The sequence below is a fragment of the Pongo pygmaeus genome, chromosome 23 (genome assembly GCF_028885625.2).
Source record: "Pongo pygmaeus isolate AG05252 chromosome 23, NHGRI_mPonPyg2-v2.0_pri, whole genome shotgun sequence".
Classification (NCBI taxonomy): Eukaryota; Metazoa; Chordata; class Mammalia; order Primates; family Hominidae; genus Pongo; species Pongo pygmaeus.
This window is the reverse complement of record NC_085931.1, coordinates 43127904-43145524: the sequence shown is the minus strand read 5'-3', so window position 1 is coordinate 43145524 and position 17621 is coordinate 43127904. Positions and strand designations below refer to the sequence as shown.

The following is a 17621-nucleotide window of genomic DNA, read 5'->3' as shown; positions in this document are numbered from 1 at the left end:
GCGCCCCAACCCATCTCCAGCCATAGGCAGCGCACCCCCGGATAGCGCCCCCACCCCACTCCCCTCAGCGGGCAGTGACGCCGGAGATACCACACCCAACCAGCCCCCCAACACGGGCAGTGACACCCTGGATAGGGCCCCCAACCTGCCCCCCACGCCACAGGCAGTACGGCCTGGGGTAACGAACCTATTCTGCCACCTTTTCACCATTCTGGCTGCGCTGTAGTCACCCTCGCGGCCAGCAACCGCAGCAGCGAAGCGAGCCACTGTAGGTTCCAGCCTCCAGCATGCGCGGTAGATGACTCTAGCCTCTGGCATGCGCGGCAAGCGGCTCCTCCTCCTCCTCCTCTAAACCCCGCATGCCGACGCAGATGAGCCTGGAAGGGCGAGCCGCCCCTCTTGGCATCCTTTACATACTGAGTTTAATGCAAATGAAGTTTCTGAACTACACAGTCTGATCGGATGAGAGAAACCTCTAGGCCTACTCTGATTGGACTTTGTTATCATGTTCTGATTGGTTATCCTAAGACTTGCTCTCATCCAGTCAGAACATGAAAATAAAGCGCAATCAGAGTAGACCTGGAGGTTTTTCTCTCATCCAATCTGAACATATAGTCCAGAAACCTTACTTGCACAACCTCTCTCTTGTGTGTGTGTTTGGTGGGGGGGGGGGGGGGGGTCTTGCCATTCCAGGCACTTCTGCGTCTGCCAGCCCATGTGCTCCATGCCCAGATTAGAGGAGGAGTCACCTGTCCCACGCTAGAGGCTTAAAAGCCTGCAGCAGCATGGCTCGGCTCGCTGCAGTTGGTGGCGGTGAGGGAGACTAGACTGCAGCCAGAGTGTAGAAAGGTGGCGGGGTAGATGAGCTATCCAGGGCGCACTGCCTGCGGCAGGGGGCGGGGAGGGGGACAGGTTGGATGCACGATCGATCGGGAGCTGCACTGCCTGAGGTGGGAGGGGGGGCGGATTGAGGGCGCCATCGTGGGCTACACCCCGGTGGTGGCAGGCGTGTTAGGGGCAGTATTGGGTGTTGCACTGCCTACAGCGCAGGAAGGTTGGGTGCTTTATCGGGCGTCATTTCCCGCAGCCGCGGGGAGGCTTGTTGGGGTCGCTATCCGTGGCTGCACTGGTCGCGCTGGAGTACGGGTTGGGGGCGCTGTCTGGGACATTAGTGCCCATGGCGGGGAACTTGTTGCCTGTGATATCCGAGGCGTCACTGCCCTTGGCTGGGGGGCTGGTTGGAGGCTCTATCTATGGGCTACACTGCCCACAGCCAGGAGCGTGTTAGGGGCGTTATCGGGGCGGACTGCCAGTGGCGGGGGTGGGGGTGCGGGTTGGGTGCTATCGGGGGGCTGCGCTGCCTGGCAGGGAGTGGGTTGGGTGCGCTATTTGGGGTTGGACTGCCGGCGGTGGTTGACTCAGTGGGGGGTGCGGGGCAGGGGGGATGGGTTGGATGCACTATCGGGAGCTACACTGCCCGAGGCGAGGGGGAGATGGGGGCGCCATCGTTGGCTACACCGCCTGTAGTTGGGGGCGTGTAAGGAGCAGTAGTGGGTGTTGCATTGCTCATGGCGGGGGAGGGTTGGGTGCGTTATCCCGGGCGTCATTTCCCGCAGCGGCTGGGACAGTGGAGGGGCTTGTTGGGGGCGCTATCCATGGCTGCACTGGTCGCCGCGGGGCACGGATTGGGGGCGCTACCTGGGACATCAGCGCCCATGGTAGGGAACTTGTTGGGTGTGTTATCCGAGGCATCACTCCCCATGACTGGGGGCTGGTTGGGTGCGCTATCCATGGGCTGCACTGCCCACAGCCAGAAACGTGTATGGGGCATTATCGGGGGCGGACTGCCAGTGGCTGGGTGGGGAGGCGGGTTGGATGCTATGTGGGGTTGTACTGCCCGGCAGGGAGTGAGTTCGGTGCGCTGTCCGGGGTTGCACTGCTGGCGGTGGGTGGCAGATTGGGTGCCCTATCGCTGCACTGCAGCGGCGAGTACCGGGTTGGTGGCGCTATCCTGGGCTACACCGCCGGTGGCGGGGGGGCGTTTTAGGGGCGCTATCTGGTGCTGCACTGCCCGCGCAGGGGTTGGGTTGGGTGACCTACTCCAGGCGTCACTGCCCGAGGCTGGGGGCTGATTTGGGGCGCTATCCCGGGAGTCATTTCCTGTGGCGGGGGACTGGTTGAGGGCGGTATCCGTGGCTGCACTGCCCACAGCACAGAGCGGGTTTGGGGCGTTATCGCGGGCTGCGCTGCCCGTGGCAGGGGGCAGGCTGCCAGCACCATCGGGTGCTGCATGTACTAGGCACGAACGAGTTAGGGGCGCCATCTGGGACTGCACTGCTGGTGACGGGCGGTGGAGGCGTCAGTGACAGCGGTGGTCTCCAAGAGAGGAGCGGTCCTCCTCTTCCCGGCCACCTCCTCCTGTTTTTGCCCTAGTGCGGCGGGCGCACAGCGTTTCCTGAGCGCGGCAGGGGCCCCAGCCCCGTGGTGCTTCCTGGACCCGCCTGTTCTTGCTCTGTGTTGCAGAGACCGCCTGGGACCCCCGGGCACGCAGTAGTGGACACCACGAAGCCACAGGGCCCTGTGGGTGGAGGCATCAGGAACGGGAACAGGCACTTGTGTGGGGAGGGCTGCCTGGGTTGGAGTTTCTGCTGCTCCTGCCTCCCGAGGAGCGCAGCCAGGATGGGTGCAGCGGTTCCTGTGGAGTGGGAAGCCCGGGCACTGTGGTGTCTGCAGTCCCCACTCCAGGCCCCAGTTCCTGGCCAGCTTGCGCTGAAAGGAGAGGCTGGACTTTGAAGTGTGGGTGTGAGTACCTTCACTGAAACCGGCCCCTGCCACCCAGTGGCCAGCATGACAAGGTGGTGCTCTAATGCTACCACTCTGCATCCTGTTCTAGGATTTTCTGGCTTTGTCTGCCCGGATGCCCAGTGCCCTGAGAAGGAGCCACATGCCACATACTGGAGGCTAGAGCCTGTGGCACCATGATTTGCCTCCGATGGAGGTGGCTGAATTAGGCTTCCCAGAGACTGTGGTGTCCCAGTCCAGGATCTGTCTATGTGCTGTATTGTGTGGCCACTGGGACTTTGCAGACACAATGGTGATAAGGGGCCTGAGGTGAGAGACAATTCTGGGTTTTCCGCATGGCTCCAGGGTGGGGTCTTTATAAGGTAAAGAGGAAGGCAGGAGGAGAGTCACAGTGAGAGGAGGAGATGTGGGGATGGAGGGAGAGAGAAGGAGGGAGGAGTCCAGGAAGAGAAAGACAGAAAGGGAGGGAGAGAAGAAGAGCAGGAGAGAGATCTAAAGATGCTGAGCTCTGGTTTTGTAGTTAGAGGAAAGGGTCAGGAGCTGGGGGCGTCCTCTAGAAGCTGGAAAAGTTCTGGAAATGGATTTGTCTCAGAGCCCCCGGAAGGAGCCCGGCCCTGCTGGCACCCTGATCTTAGCAGCCCAGGCCTCATTTTGGACTTCCGACTTCCATACCTGGGAGAGAATAAATGTGTGTTGTTGTTTTCTTTAATTTTTTAGTATTTATTGATCAATCTTGGGTGTTTCTCGGAGAGGCGGATGTGGCAGGGTCATAAGATAATAGTGGAGAGAAGGTCAGCAGATAAACACGTGAACAAAGGTCTCTGGTTTTCCTAGGCAGAGGTCCCTGCGGCCTATAGCAGTGTTTGTGTCCCTGGGTACTTGAGATTAGGGAGTGGTGATGACTCTTAACGAGCATGCTGCCTTCAAGCATCTGTTTAACAAAGCACATCTTGCACCGCCCTTAATCCATTTAACCCTGAGTTGACACAGCACATGTTTCAGAGAGCACGGGGTTGGGGGTAAGGTTATAGATTAACAGTATCCCAAGGCAGAAGAATTTTTCTTAGTACAGAACAAAGTGGAGTCTCCTATGTCTACTTCTTTCTACACAGACACAGTAACAATCTGATCTCTCTTTCTTTTCCCCACATTTCCCCCTTTTCTTTTCGACAAAACCGCCATCTTCATCATGGCGCGTTCTCGATGGTCGCTGTCTCTTCAGAGCTGTTGGGTACACCTGCAGAAAGGCTGTCACTTCACACTTGGAAGATTGCACAGTGGCCAGGCAGAGGTGCTCCTCACATCCCAGACGATGGGTGGCCGGGCAGAGGTGCTCCTCACATCCCAGACGATGGGCGGCCGGGCAGAGGCGCTCCTCACATCCCAGACGGGGCGGCCGGGCAGAGGCGCTCCTCACATCCCAGACGGGGCGGCCGGGCAGAGGCGCTCCTCACATCCCAGACGGGGCGGCCGGGCAGAGGCGCTCCTCACATCCCAGACGGGGCGGCCGGGCAGAGGCACTCCTCACTTCCCAGACGGGGCGGCCGGGCAGAGTCACTCGTGACAGCAGCCATGGGCAAGTCAAACAGGAGCCGTGGGAGAGACTCACCCAGGATGCCCCTCGGCCCCTCCCTGGCCCCACCCACAGTGATACAGGCCTGACTGCTGCTGGTGCCCCCACTTTTCTAACTCCCTACAGAGCAGGGACCATGCAAGAGGGGCTGGGTGGGGCTGGGCTATGTTCTCTGTCTCCACACCTTCCTCTCAGAGAGCAGCTGGAGCCCCAGAACCTGGGAGCCTCACAGAAAAAGTCCTGATGTGGGACCTGGTTTTCCACCCGAGACCCAGGATCCAATAAAGAAGTGTTTCTATAAATGATGCGTTCTCCAAAGAAGGCCAGTGACTTTCTGTGCCAAGTACCTGAGAGAATCGCCATGTCCTAGAGCTGCCAGGCAGCCCTAGGTGCACAGGTCACCTGTGCATGTGTCAGAGACCAAATCTCATCAATACTGAGGCCTTGGTTAAGACAGGTCCTCCCTTTTAGTTGTGAAAAGATGCCTGGCTTCAACATTGAGAAAACCAACTCTCCTTGACCAAATGCTTTGCATAGTCTCATACAAATAAGGGAACACTGGTCAGGCACAGTAGCTCACACCTGTAATCTCAGCACTTTGGGAGGCCAAGGCAGGCAGATCATGAGGTCAGGAGATCAAGACCATCCTGGCTAATACGGTGAAACCCCGTCTCTACTAAAAATACAAAAAATTAGCTGGGCATGGTGGTGGGCACCTGTAGTCCCAGCTACTCAGGAGGCTGAGGCAGGAGAATGGTGTGAACCCGGAAGGCGGAGCTTGCAGTGAGCTGAGATCGCACCACTGCACTCCAGCCTGGGCGACAGTGTGAGACTCTGTCTCAAAAAAAAAAAAAGAAAAGAAAGAAAGAAGGGAACACCTATTACCCTCCTTGCACTGCTTCCTGCAGAGCTCAGATACTGTCTTTCACAAGCATCCTGAGCCACCTGCCGGCCTTTGTGTGTGTTTCCTTCCTGGCTTCCAATTTTTTTACGCCTCTGAACCTGCTGTAAGGTGAAGAATCGAGGTGGGCCCCAAATGTAAGACCTCATGAATTTGACGGTGCTACGGTGTCCTGGACAGTCCGGCTCTCAGGGCTGGAGCTGGGCAGAGAAAAGAGGACATTCCAGGGGCCAGGGGCAGGGGAGCTCCAGGCCAAGAGTAGGATTTCAAGGCTAAAGAAACAGAGGCCGTGGTGGGTGGGTAGACAGTCTTGACCAGGGTAGGGACAGAGGGTGCGTCTGAAGGCTCAGCCATGGACAGCTTCATCCAGGAAGGAGGCAGCAATTGGGGGCCAAGCTGCAAGGAGGAAGAGGCGGGAGAGAAAGTAGAGAGGTGTTCAATGACCAAATGCCTGCTGGCCTGTTTCCTCAGGAGACACCCCTGGGAGTCTGGGAGTCTCTCCCCCTGTGCTACTATCCCACTGGGTGCCAGGAATCCCCCCTTACACACACTAAGAACCCAGAGTGAGTATCAAATTATATGTTAGCTAAGAAATGAAGAGAGGAGCAGGATTTCTGATTGGCAATGAGGATATTTATTAAGGGTTTACTGGTACAGGGAGAAGGGCTGGATGATTTGGGGTGGGAGGGGATCCCTGCTCTGGGATCCTGCAGCTCCAGGCCCCCATGGGTGGGGCGAGGGTCAGGGGCCTAAGAACATTCTTCAGGGGCCTCTGTCTTCTCCACAGTGCTCTCTTGTGTGTGACCTTACAGCTGTAGCTGCTGCGGGACCTCCACTGGTCGGGTGTCAGGCTCAGGTCGCTTCTGGCTGTGTACTTGTTGCTCTGTTTGGAGGCCTTGGTGACTTCCATACCCTGGGTGACGGGTGCTGTTTGCCTTCCAAGCCACCGTCACGGCTCCTGGGTAGAAGCCACTCATGAGACACAGCAGTGTGGCCTTTTGGCTTGGAGCTTCTCAGAGGCGGACAGGAACAGAGTGACCAAGGGGGTGGCCTTGGGCTGGCCTGTGGGGTGGGTGAGAGGCAGGAGGTCAGCATCCTGTTGTGTACCTGGGAGCCCCTGACCTCAGTGTGTGAAGAGGGGTTAGGCCCCCCCAGTGCCAGTGCAGGACCCCTCAGACATGGTCCACAGTGTCTCAGAAGAGTGTCACACAATGTTCCTAAAACAAATCTCTGTCATTCAGGGAACCTCCGAGCCTGTCCCCTGCCCATTGCCTGTTCAGAAATCCTTTCTAGGCCTTGGGCTTTTGTACAGACAACAGACCCTCAACCGCCTGCCGTTGCCTGCCATGCATCATCCTGACGCAGTCCAGCTCTGGCTGTGTTCTCTGAGCTCTGTGAGCCTCCCGTTAAATTCAGTCTGGGGACTTTTCTCACCTGACACAGCTGCTCTGGGTTGGGGGAGAGTGAGTCTCTCACCTAAACGCTCTGTTTGTTCCCAGATCGGTCTCTCCTGAGCCTCTGCAGTGGGGTCAGGGCCTTTGCTCACCCAAGTCCCACTGTCTGTCCAGGGTTCTCTGTCTGTGGAGTCCGTGTTAGAGACCCTCTGTGTTTAGGGCTGATCTACAGCTTTTCTGCCTTGGGATCTGCCTGTCAGATTTGAATTCAGGAGTTCTTGGTTCTAGGGGTGCCTCCCACAGAGACTCAGCATCCACCTCCCCGAACAGCTTGTCCTTCTGTGACCCTTTGCCCGGCTGCTTCATGTCCACAGCCTTCCTCTCTCTCCTGACTGGGCTTTCTGAGTCCCAGGCCAGCACAGAGCTCTCTCCCTGGGAGCCCATGGAAACCTGGAGAGGGCCCTGCACCTCCTACCTTGTTCCTAGCCTGGATCTGGAGTCCCACAGCCCAAAGGACTAGGCCCTGAGACTCTGACTTTTCTTCCCCAGTCTCGGCTTTGAGGGTTCCAAGTCCTTCTAAAGTCTTGCAGGTGGTCACTCCCTCAAGCATCTCATTCTGTCTTCTACATGGGATGAGGCCTCAGTTTCCCCTGCATAAAGCTCATTAGGCAGACAGAAGCCCAGATGGGCGAGGACAGAACAGAGCAAGTTTTAGGGAAGCAACCTGGCCCTGACAGACAGATGGACAGACAGATGAACACCCATAGGTCATCCGGCCTAGTGCCATACCTCTGAGGTCAGAGGTGAAGGGGTCACGGTGACCCACTGAGGCAGGCAGGGAACTGAACAGGGAGGGGAGAGATCTTTGCCCAGGGCCTGGGCTCCTCCAGGGTCTTTCTCCCTTGAGAAATCCTCACCACAAGCCAACATGAGATACAGAAAAGAAGAAAAATAGAAAATTTCTCAGTACCTTAGGGAGAGCAGGGAAGGAGAGGGAAGAAGAGACTCACCTAGGACAGTCAGCCAGGTCCTCCATGAAACACCCCACACTGTGACACAGGCTCACAGAAAATCTACTCCCTAGGACCCCCTACGCCCCCCTCCCCAGCCCCCACTTGCAGCCGTGATTCAGGAAAGCCAAACCTCTGACCCCGGTGCGCATTTGCTCAGCAGAGAGTCCACACGTACCTGCCTGCCCTTCTCAAGCTGAGATGGGACAGTTGACCCCATGCATGCAATGACAGGACATCTGGAAATGCAGAGGCCAAGGAAGTTCGTGTCTGGATCAGGTTTTGCCTTTGACTGTGGCCCAGGAATCGGGGGAATGAACTCTTTGGAGGGCATTTGCTTCCCTAAGGAGGGAAGTGGCATGAAAGGGGACAGGGATTCTCTACACTATAGGGTTGTAGTAACCCTGATCTCTTGGTGTGACCACAAAGCAAGAGCAGGGAGGCATCCTCAGGTGTCCCCAATGCCCCAGAGAAGGGGCAGCTTGGCCCAGAGTCAGCAGCCATGGGAACGTCCAATCTGACCACAACCACAACTCCAGGGGTCTCCCTTCCATCCTCCCTGGTGTTGTCTTAGTTTGGGATGGGTCTCACCAGGTGCTAGTAAGAAAGTCCAGCCTCAACCTCCAGGGAGAAGTTGGAAACAAGCCCCTATCACACTCTCAGGGTCTCATGTCCATTTTTGGTGTGTTTGGAGTGTCTGACTCAAAAGGACTGTGTGAGTAGCAGCTGGAGTGTGATCTCTAAATCCCGCTTCCAACCCAAATGCCCATCAATGATAGACTGGATTAAGAAAATGTGGTACATATGCACCATGGAATACTATGCAACCATAAAAAAGGATGAGTTCATGTCCTTTGTAGGGACATGGATGAAGTTAGAAACCATCATTCTGAGCAAACTAACACAAGGACAGAAAACCAAACACTGCATGTTCTCACTCGTAGGTGGGATTTGAACAATGAGAACACTTGGACACAGGGTGGGGAACATCATACACTGGGGCCTGTCGTGAGATGGGGGGACAGGGGAGGGATAGCATTAGGAGATATACCTAATGTAAATGACGAGTTAACAGGCACAGCACTCCAACATGGCACATGTATACATATGTAACAAACCTGCACGTTGTGCACATGTACTCTAGAACTTCAAAGTATAATAATAAAAAAAAAAAAATGAAGTAAAAAAAAAGAAAAAAAAAAAAGAACTTGGCTTCTGGACTGTGGGTGTGAGGAAAGAAAAGCTCTTTGCAGCCAGCACTGTGCCTTTAACCACCCTCTGGGTGAGTCCGGGGCTGTGCAGGGTAGGCATTTTCCTGGATATGGGTATGAGAATGATTTCCTTTTATAACATTAATGATGGGACCCATATCTTTACATTCGCTAAGATTTCTGCTGCAGAGCCACGGTGCCCATTTTATGCTCTTGCAGATTCAATTATCGATGACCAAGGCTTCCTATCTGTCCTGTGATTAATCTTGGCATTGACAAATCTACAGTTTCTCCTGAGCAGGGCAAATAAACTTTTAGCCACAAAACCATTTAGACAATCACTTTATGCTCAATGCTAGAAACTTTTCTGCTTGCTACAACATAATGGAACAAAGTTACAGCAGAAAAATATGGAACATCTCAAACCATGAATGTCAATTAAGTAGATTAAGAAGAAATTGCATTTTAAATACTAAAAAGTATTGTTACAGTTGTCCTTTGGGTTTTATGGGCCGTGGCTCCGTGTCCCTCCCACACCTGAGTGGCTTTTGCTGCCTCTCTGTGCCCTGGCTGCCTCACCCTGCACCGTGCTACTGTCTCATTGACATCACATCTCTTCTGCAAATCTATCTCGCTGTCTGTCTGTTCCTTCTTCCCTGGAGAAGCTGAAAGGATCATCTTGTGAATTTGGCTCTTTTCATAAGTCATTCTCACACTCTTTACATTGTATCCAGCCTGGTTTTGGCAGAAAGTTTTTCTCACCAGAGGATACACCAGGGCTGAACTCTGTCTTTACATGTGGATGTGGAGTGACCCAGAATCCAGCAAAGAGCAAACCCCAAATGATTGCTTTATGACCGGATCCAATTCATTCCAATCACGTAAAGTTAACCTGGCTCCCTACACACTGTCTCCCAAGCCTTGTTTTCTTGCTCAGACACTGAAGCCCGAGGAGTGATCTCGTCCCACTGTACATCATTTTTTAATAGACCTAAATGTAGGTCTTTTAAAAATATACATACAAAGAAAACAAATCTTCATTTAATATGTGATACACTTTAGGAGGGGGAAATAGATTATATTCAAGTTATTTGAAATTTGAAAACAAAGCTGTTATTTTATGAATTAAGTACAAATTAATCACTAACCTGGCCATTTCCATGACACCTGCAGATTCATCAGTTCTCTGGGTCAAGACCTGAGTCTCAGCCTGGAGGACATTATGTTAAGCAAATAAATCAGGTCTGGAAAGATAAATACCGCGTGTTCTCACTCCCATATGGGAGCTAAATGAAAAATGCTGAGCTCACAGAAGCAGAGCATAGAATTGTGGGTATAGAGGCTGGGAGGGTAAGGGGCAGGGGAGCTTGGGGAGAGGTTGGTTATTGGATACAGAATTACAGCTAGATGGGAGAAATGGGCTTTGGTGGAGGCTGGGAAGGGTAAGGGGGAGGGGAGCTTGGGGAGAGGTCAGTAATTGGATATAAAATTACAGCTAGAGGGGAGAAATGGGCTCTAGCACAACTGTGGGGTAAATATGGTCACTTACACATGATTGCATATTTTCAAAAAGCTAAGAGGATTAGGAAGGCTCCCATCACAAAGAAATAATAAATGTTGGCCGGGCACGGTGGCTCACACCTGTAAATCCCAACACTTTGGGAGGCCGAGGCGGGCGGGTTACCTGAAGTCAGGAGTTCAAGACCAGCCTGGCCAAAATGGTGAAACCCTGTCTCTACTAAAAATACAAAATATATATATAATATATATATAAAAAAATAATAATAATTAGCCAGGCATGGTGGCACATGCCTGTAATCCCAGCTACTCAGGAGGCTGAGGCAGGAGAATTGCTTGAGCCCAGGAGCTAGATGTTGCAGTGATCCAAGTTTGTGCCACTGCACTCCAGCCTGGCTGACAGAGCAAGACTCTGTCTCAAAAAAAAAAAAAAAAAGAAAAAAAAGAAATGTTTAGAGTGTGCTAATTATCCCGACTTGATTATTACACACATTATGCATGTATCAAAATATTACTGTGTGCCATAAATATGTACAATTATTCCATGTCAACTGAAAGTAAAGAGGAAAAAAAAGTAAACCAAAACAAGACCTGAGTGTCTCAGAGTCCTCTAATCCCATGAGGAATCATACTTAAAGCTGACCAAAATTAGGTCTTTATTTTTAATTATGCAAAAAGAGAAAATTCCTTTAACATGTGCCAAAGGGGATAGGGAAAATGACAAGATTATATTCAAATTATTTGAAATTCGAAAACAAAGCAGTAAAGATCCCACTACACAGAAAGGCATGAAAATGAAGAGATTCGGGGTTGATTCAAATGGAAGAAAGCACAACTCACTTCACGGGTAACAATTTTTATTTAAGAACACAGGTTTCACAAGAAAATCATCTTTTTTTTTTAATTGTGACTTTTATCTTAACACTCTGTGAAGTACTCAAGGCCCAAGAAGTTTAATGGTCACTTGTCAAAATACTAATTATTCAATTTTTTTCCTATGAATTATGAAATTTTTTCAAAACCAGAAATAAACCAATGAAAATAAGTAAAAATTACCTCGAATTTCCTCAATTACCTTTGAGTCCGATGTATATGAATTTAAACCATTTTGTAAAACTGCAAATCCAATCATACTTAATACTTTAGGTTTCCAAGCAAAGCTTGAAGCCTACAACATATTACAGGAATTATCTTTACTGACAACTGATGGAAACATCTCTAAAATAAGCTTTTGAAGTTAGTACATTAAGCCTAATTTAATCTAAAGGCAATTTAATCTTACCTTCATATGAAAGAAAAATACACTGTCAGGATGAAGGATTTACTGAAGTTACCATTAACTGGAGAAATATCACCAGTAAAAACCTAATTCCCTGTTATAATTAAATCAAAGCCTCATTAGGTTAGAGGGTGTGGAAGGGCGTGACCCAGTGGGAGGTGGGAATCTCACCAATAAAAGGCCGTCGTGTGCCCCTTCCCCACAAGACCTGAGCTCCCAGTGGAAGCAGCTGCAGGACAGAGGAGCTTCCAGCAGAAGAGGTGAGCCTATGCCTGTGTGTGTGTTTTTCCTCCTTAGATTTCTAGAAATGGGGATTATGACTTGGGGGGATGAATGAGAGAAATTCGTAATTAATGAATTCAACAAAGGCCATCTGAGTGCTGCCTCAGAGTTGAAAACCAGTCACCCTGGACCCCCAGTCTAGGAGTGGTGGCAGTCAATTTGGTATTCATTTCCAAGGCTGGAGAAGGATGTGATTTTTTTTTTTTTTTTTTTCGGTGAGGCAGAGGCTTAACTCTGTTGTCCAGGTTGGAGTGACCTGGTATGATCTCTGCTCACTGCTAATTTTTCTATTATTTGTAGAGACGGGGTCTTCCTGAGTTGCCCAGGCTGGTCTCAAACTCTTCGGCTCAAGGGATCTTCCAGCCTTGGCCTCGCAAATTGCTGGGATTACAGATGTGAGCTACTGCATCCAGCCCCTCTTTTTTTTTTTTTTTTTTTGAGATAGTGTCTCACTCTGTTGCCCAGGCCGCAGTGCAATAGTAGGATCTTGGCTCACTGCATCCTCTGCCTCCCAGGTTCAAGCAATTCTCCTGCCTCAACCTCCCAAGTCTCTGGGATTACAGGCGTGTGCCACCACGCTTGGCTACTTCTTTTGTATTTTCAGTAGAGATGGGGTTTCACCCATCAGGCTGGTCTCGAACTTTTGATGACCTCAGATGATCCACTCACCTTAGCCTCCTAAAGTGCTGGGATTACAGGCATGAGCCACCGGGCCCGACCTCCCAGCCCATAATTCTTATGTTCATCAATCAATCTCTTGCTCGGGCTCCCCAGGAGGAGGTGAAATGACCCCAGCTTGCTTTTCCTCACATGGGTGCTGCCATGTCACTGGCTCAGGCTCAGCTGCTGGGTCACCAGGAGAATGGACCCTTCCTCCACCTCCGCTCAGAACACAGTGATGATTCGTGACTTTCTTTCCCAATAGAACTTCAAATCTCTGAAGATGGGGGGTGGGGGGATGTGCTTGAGTGTTTGTACTCATGGTCTTGTTCTTGGAGTGACAAAGCTGGAACACAATACCTCTATGAATGAAAAGGTTGTCACTTGTCACAACTAACAGGCTTTCACCTCACGGAAATTTTCTTCCCTTGTGTACTTTTCCCCTGGCAGTGGACATGGCTGCACTCTTCCAAGAAGCAAGCAGCTGTCCCGTCTGCTCAGACTATCTAGAGAAACCAACGTCCCTGGAGTGTGGATGCGCCGTCTGCCTCAAATGCATCAATTCACTGCAGAAGGAGCCCCATGGGGAGGATCTACTTTGCTGTTGCTGTTCCACGGTCTCTCAGAGGAACAACCTCAGGCCCAATCGAAAGCTAGAGAGGCTGGTTTCCCACATCAAGGAACTGGAGCCCAAGCTGAAGAAGATTCTGCAGATGAACCCAAGGATGCGGAAGTTCCAAGGTAAGGAATCTGTATACCCTGCCCCCTTCCCAGGAACAGACCAAGAAAAATCATTTGTGCAACTGGCCCCTCATTCCATATGGGGATTAGCTGCTGTCTGGCACCTAAAATTGAGATGCTTCTTCATCAGATTCTCAGCCCTGACAACACATAGAAACACCTGGTGATGTCAAAAACAGAAACAAACAAAAACCCGATGTCTATGTCATGGGTTAGACAAGGGATTCTCTAAACTTAGTGTGCTCAGATTACCTGGGGATCTTGTTAAAATGCAGATGCTGAACTGGGAAGTCTCAGGATTGATCCCGCTGGCTTGGGGATTTTGCTGAGTAGCAAAAACATAGATCAACTGAATTTGAATTTCTCTCTAGCAAAGGTTCCCAGGACTCTGACATTAAAATGGGCCTGGTAATTCTAATGCACGGTGAATATTGGCACCCAATGTACAAACGACCTCACCCCAGGGTTGGGAAGAGATTGGAATGGAGCACCTATGGTGTTTGTTTTTGTCAGTGTGGGGAGAGTTTCAGACAGTGGTCTCCTCATCCATGCGCCACGGGCTTCAACAGTGGTCCTGGCTACAGAAAATACTATCACTCTCCATAACTCTGGAGAAAAGGGACATTTACATGAAGAGGTTATGGTCAGCCTGGGCACAGAATTACACCTATAAATGGTGGTGGGCCCCTATGATGTCCCCAACACTGGTAGCTTCTGCCCTGACACCCATGATCTCTACTCATCCACCTACCCATACCTGACTGTGTCTCAGCCGAAATATAGAGGACAGATTCACCCTGCCCAAGTCATGTTTGGAACCCTCTTCCTCCTTCCTTATCCATGTCCATTCATTTCATTCCCTAATTCACCATCAAACAGCAATCAATCTCTTCAAGTCTTACTGTAGTCTATAAAATCTATATTGGTGATCATATCCGTTTTTTGACTTAAAGGATCATACGTTCTGTAGATTTTTTTTTTCAGAATGTTCTGGACAATTAATTTTCTCTAGGCCAGATCACATTGCCTCCTTCCTCTGTCATCACATTGTCAGCTGCAAATATATCCCATCTGCTGTCAGAACTGTGCACAATTAATTTGTTGACAGACATGGAAAACAAAGGCCTGGAATCATGCTCTAGATACTATTTAAATTGAAGCAAAAAAATGTGGAAACAAACATCATTTAATATCGACCACTTGCATTGTCTTACCATTTATTTGTTCACCCATCAAGGTGGTAGAAAGGGGGCATGGTGTCTGCCTTCAGAGACCCTCCACCCTAAATGAAGAAAAGTCCGATGAAGCAAACACGTGACATAAAGTAAAATAATTGCTACTGTGAATAAGAGTCGGGTATTGCCACAAAGCATACCTATGAGAATTTGAACTAGTCAGGGAAGTTACCTCATGAAGTTTGGATTTTGGGGGAAGAAGAGAATTAAGGAAACTAAAGTCAAGAGATATTTGGGCCTTTGAAGTAGAGGAGAGGCATGGGGTTGGCTTCTGTCCATTTGCTGAGCAACTTTTTTCCTTTTCACAGTGGATATGACCTTGGATGCCGACACAGCCAACGACTTCCTCCTCATTTCTGACGATCTCAGGAGCGTCCAAAGTGGGCGCATCAGACAGAATCGGCAAGACCTTGCTGAGAGATTTGACGTGTCCATTTGTGTCCTGGGCTCCCCTCGCTTTACCTGTGGCCGCCACTACTGGGAGGTGGACGTGGGAACAAGCACAGAATGGGACCTGGGAGTCTGCAGAGAATCTGTTCACCGCAAAGGGAGGATCCAGCTGACCACAGAGCGTGGATTCTGGACTGTGAGTTTGAGGGATGGAAGCTGCCTCTCTGCCAACACGGAGCCGCTGACTTTCCTCTTCGTAGACCGCAAGTTACAGCGAGTGGGGATTTTTCTGGATACGGGCATGCAGAACGTTTCTTTTTTTGATGCTGAAGGTGGTTCCCATGTCTATACATTCAGGAGCGTCTCTGCTGAGGAGCCACTGCGCCCGCTTTTGGCTCCTTCAGTTCCACCTAATGGTGATCAGGGTGTCTTGAGCATCTGTCCTGTGATGAACTCAGGCACTACTGATGCTCCAGTCCATCCTGGGGAGGCCAAACAAACCCCCACTGCAAAAAAACAAAAAACAGGCTAAGAAAATTACTTGGATGGGTAGACTTAGGAACTCTCTACTTGGTAAAAGCATTATACAAAGTCACAGGAGAAAAATATGGGATATTTCTTGATTATACTTAATCCAATTTGATTAGATTATAAATTGAGTCCTAAGTATTAATTATTGCCACCATCAAACTCATTGAGTCTTATGGTTCACATCTTGTTTCCTATAGAAATGTCTTGTATTCTGGGATCAATTTCCAAATGCTTTACTTTTTTATTTCTGTAAGTTCAAATTAATGTATTATAGAAGTTATGAGTTAAATAAACATTGGAATATCACCTAATGGATTATGTGACTTTCTTTCCTCAGCCTCCTAAGTAGCTGGGATTACAGGCACCCACCACTAACCCCAGCTAATTTTTTGTATTTTTAGTAGAGACAGGGTTTCACTATGTTGGCCAGGCTGGTCTCGAACTCTTGACCTTATGATTCACCCGCCTCAGCCTCCCACAGTGCCAGGATTACAGGCGTGAGCCACTGCACCCAGATGGAAAAATTAGCTGGGCATGATGGGTGCCTGTAATCCCAACTACTCGGGAGGCTAAGGCAGGAGAATTGCTTCAACCCGGGAGGCAGAGAGATTGCAGTGAGCAGAGATCGTGCCATCGCACTCCAGCCAGGGTGATAAAGCGAGACTCTGTCTCAAAAAAAAAAAAAAAAAAAAAAAAAAAAGATAGTTATTTGATTGTGGGTGGGTCAACATTAGCTGTATTATCCTCCTGTTTCCTTATTTTTGTCCTGTCAGTTTTCTGTAATATCTTACAAGGCAGTAATGAGAGGGCTTAGTCTTGGGACAGCACCCAGGGGGACATCCAGAGAGGAATCTGGCGTTCTACCCAGCAGGGCCATTGAGAAGGTGGAGACGAACATGGTTCTCTTTGCTGCAGAGGCTCAGCCTTTACATCCATGAAATGAGGCCGGAAAGAGTGGTGAGAATCAGGACCCTTAAGTTTCCTTCCAACTTGTAGGTTGTGATTCGGGGTTGGGGTGGCTGTGATTAAGTTCCAAAAGAACACATTTATCTGCCGCAAGATGGCTCTGTCCCAGGCCTGGCCTGGCCACCCAGCAGCTCTGGTAAAGGCACCTGTGCTGGAAACACTGAGGGGGGGCCTGACAATGCCCAGGACTGATGAGGAGAGCTGGGAAGTGCATCTCCCAAAGCCACCTCACCTGCTGTCAGCTACCCTGGGATGAATGTGTCTCTGACCTCAGGCTGTAGGGGCACAAGGTGGGGGCTGAGCCACATGAGTGAGGGAGAAAGTAGGGCCTGGTGAGATGGGGTCTAGGGTAGCTGAGTCCTGTGAAAGCCTGTTCCTGCCTGTAGCCCTCAAGTCACATTTACCCTGCCTTGACCTAGTGTCCCCTGGCCCCGATTCCTAACTGAATAGGATTCTGACACAGCCTCCATCAGACAACAAATGGATGCCCATTCTGTGCTGGGGATGGTGCCCTTCTCATTCCAAGACTAGAGATGATTCAACAGCTTGTGATTCTCCCTCATTTGGAACCCCACTGGGCCCAATCTGTTTTCCATTGCCAATGCTCTGCTGCTAAAAGTATACCATATCAAGCATCCTCCCTAAAGACTGAGGGCCCATCGTGGAAGAGGAGGGCACATGAGATTGTAAGAGCTGGACTGGGGGTGGAGGCCAAAGCAACTCTATCTTGGGTGCTGATATTTGCCGTGTTGGCCTCTGATGAACCCCTGTTCCAGGAGGCCTCTAAGAGTTCCAGTTTACCTGTTGTTCCTGCGTAAGAGCAGGTACTTGCCATGAATCCTGCCTTTTGGTCAAACAACCTTGATGTTACTCTACTTCAATTATCCTACACATCCCTTGTAATTCACCCTTTCTATATAGTATATAAGCCCTAGAGGGTCTGGGGGATAATGGTGCAGGGATTCACTATCTTCTCTTACCACAACCAGAGACATAGACAGGGCTTCTGTTCATAAGTCCCTATTAAATGTTTCTAAGAAAGTGGATTTGTCAGCTTCTTTCTTCAGCCTCTCAGCCTCGTGGGACTTTTAGGGATATGTTTTCACAGCCCTGTCCCCTAAGAAACAG

General features: G+C 50.4%; 1 protein-coding gene across 1 annotated transcript; it reads left to right on the top strand.

Annotated features, from left to right (window-relative positions):
- The first annotated feature begins 1967 nt into the window (after window positions 1-1967).
- On the top strand, window positions 1968-15833 carry LOC129023211 (ret finger protein-like 2). The gene is made up of 5 exons (XM_054469766.2): window positions 1968-2802; window positions 2894-3111; window positions 11803-11948; window positions 13081-13371; window positions 14915-15833. The coding sequence occupies exons 2-5, from the start codon at window positions 2993-2995 to the stop codon at window positions 15526-15528; spliced, it is 1170 nt and encodes a 389-aa protein (XP_054325741.2). The 5' UTR covers window positions 1968-2802; window positions 2894-2992; the 3' UTR covers window positions 15529-15833.
- The last annotated feature ends 1788 nt before the right edge of the window (window positions 15834-17621 follow it).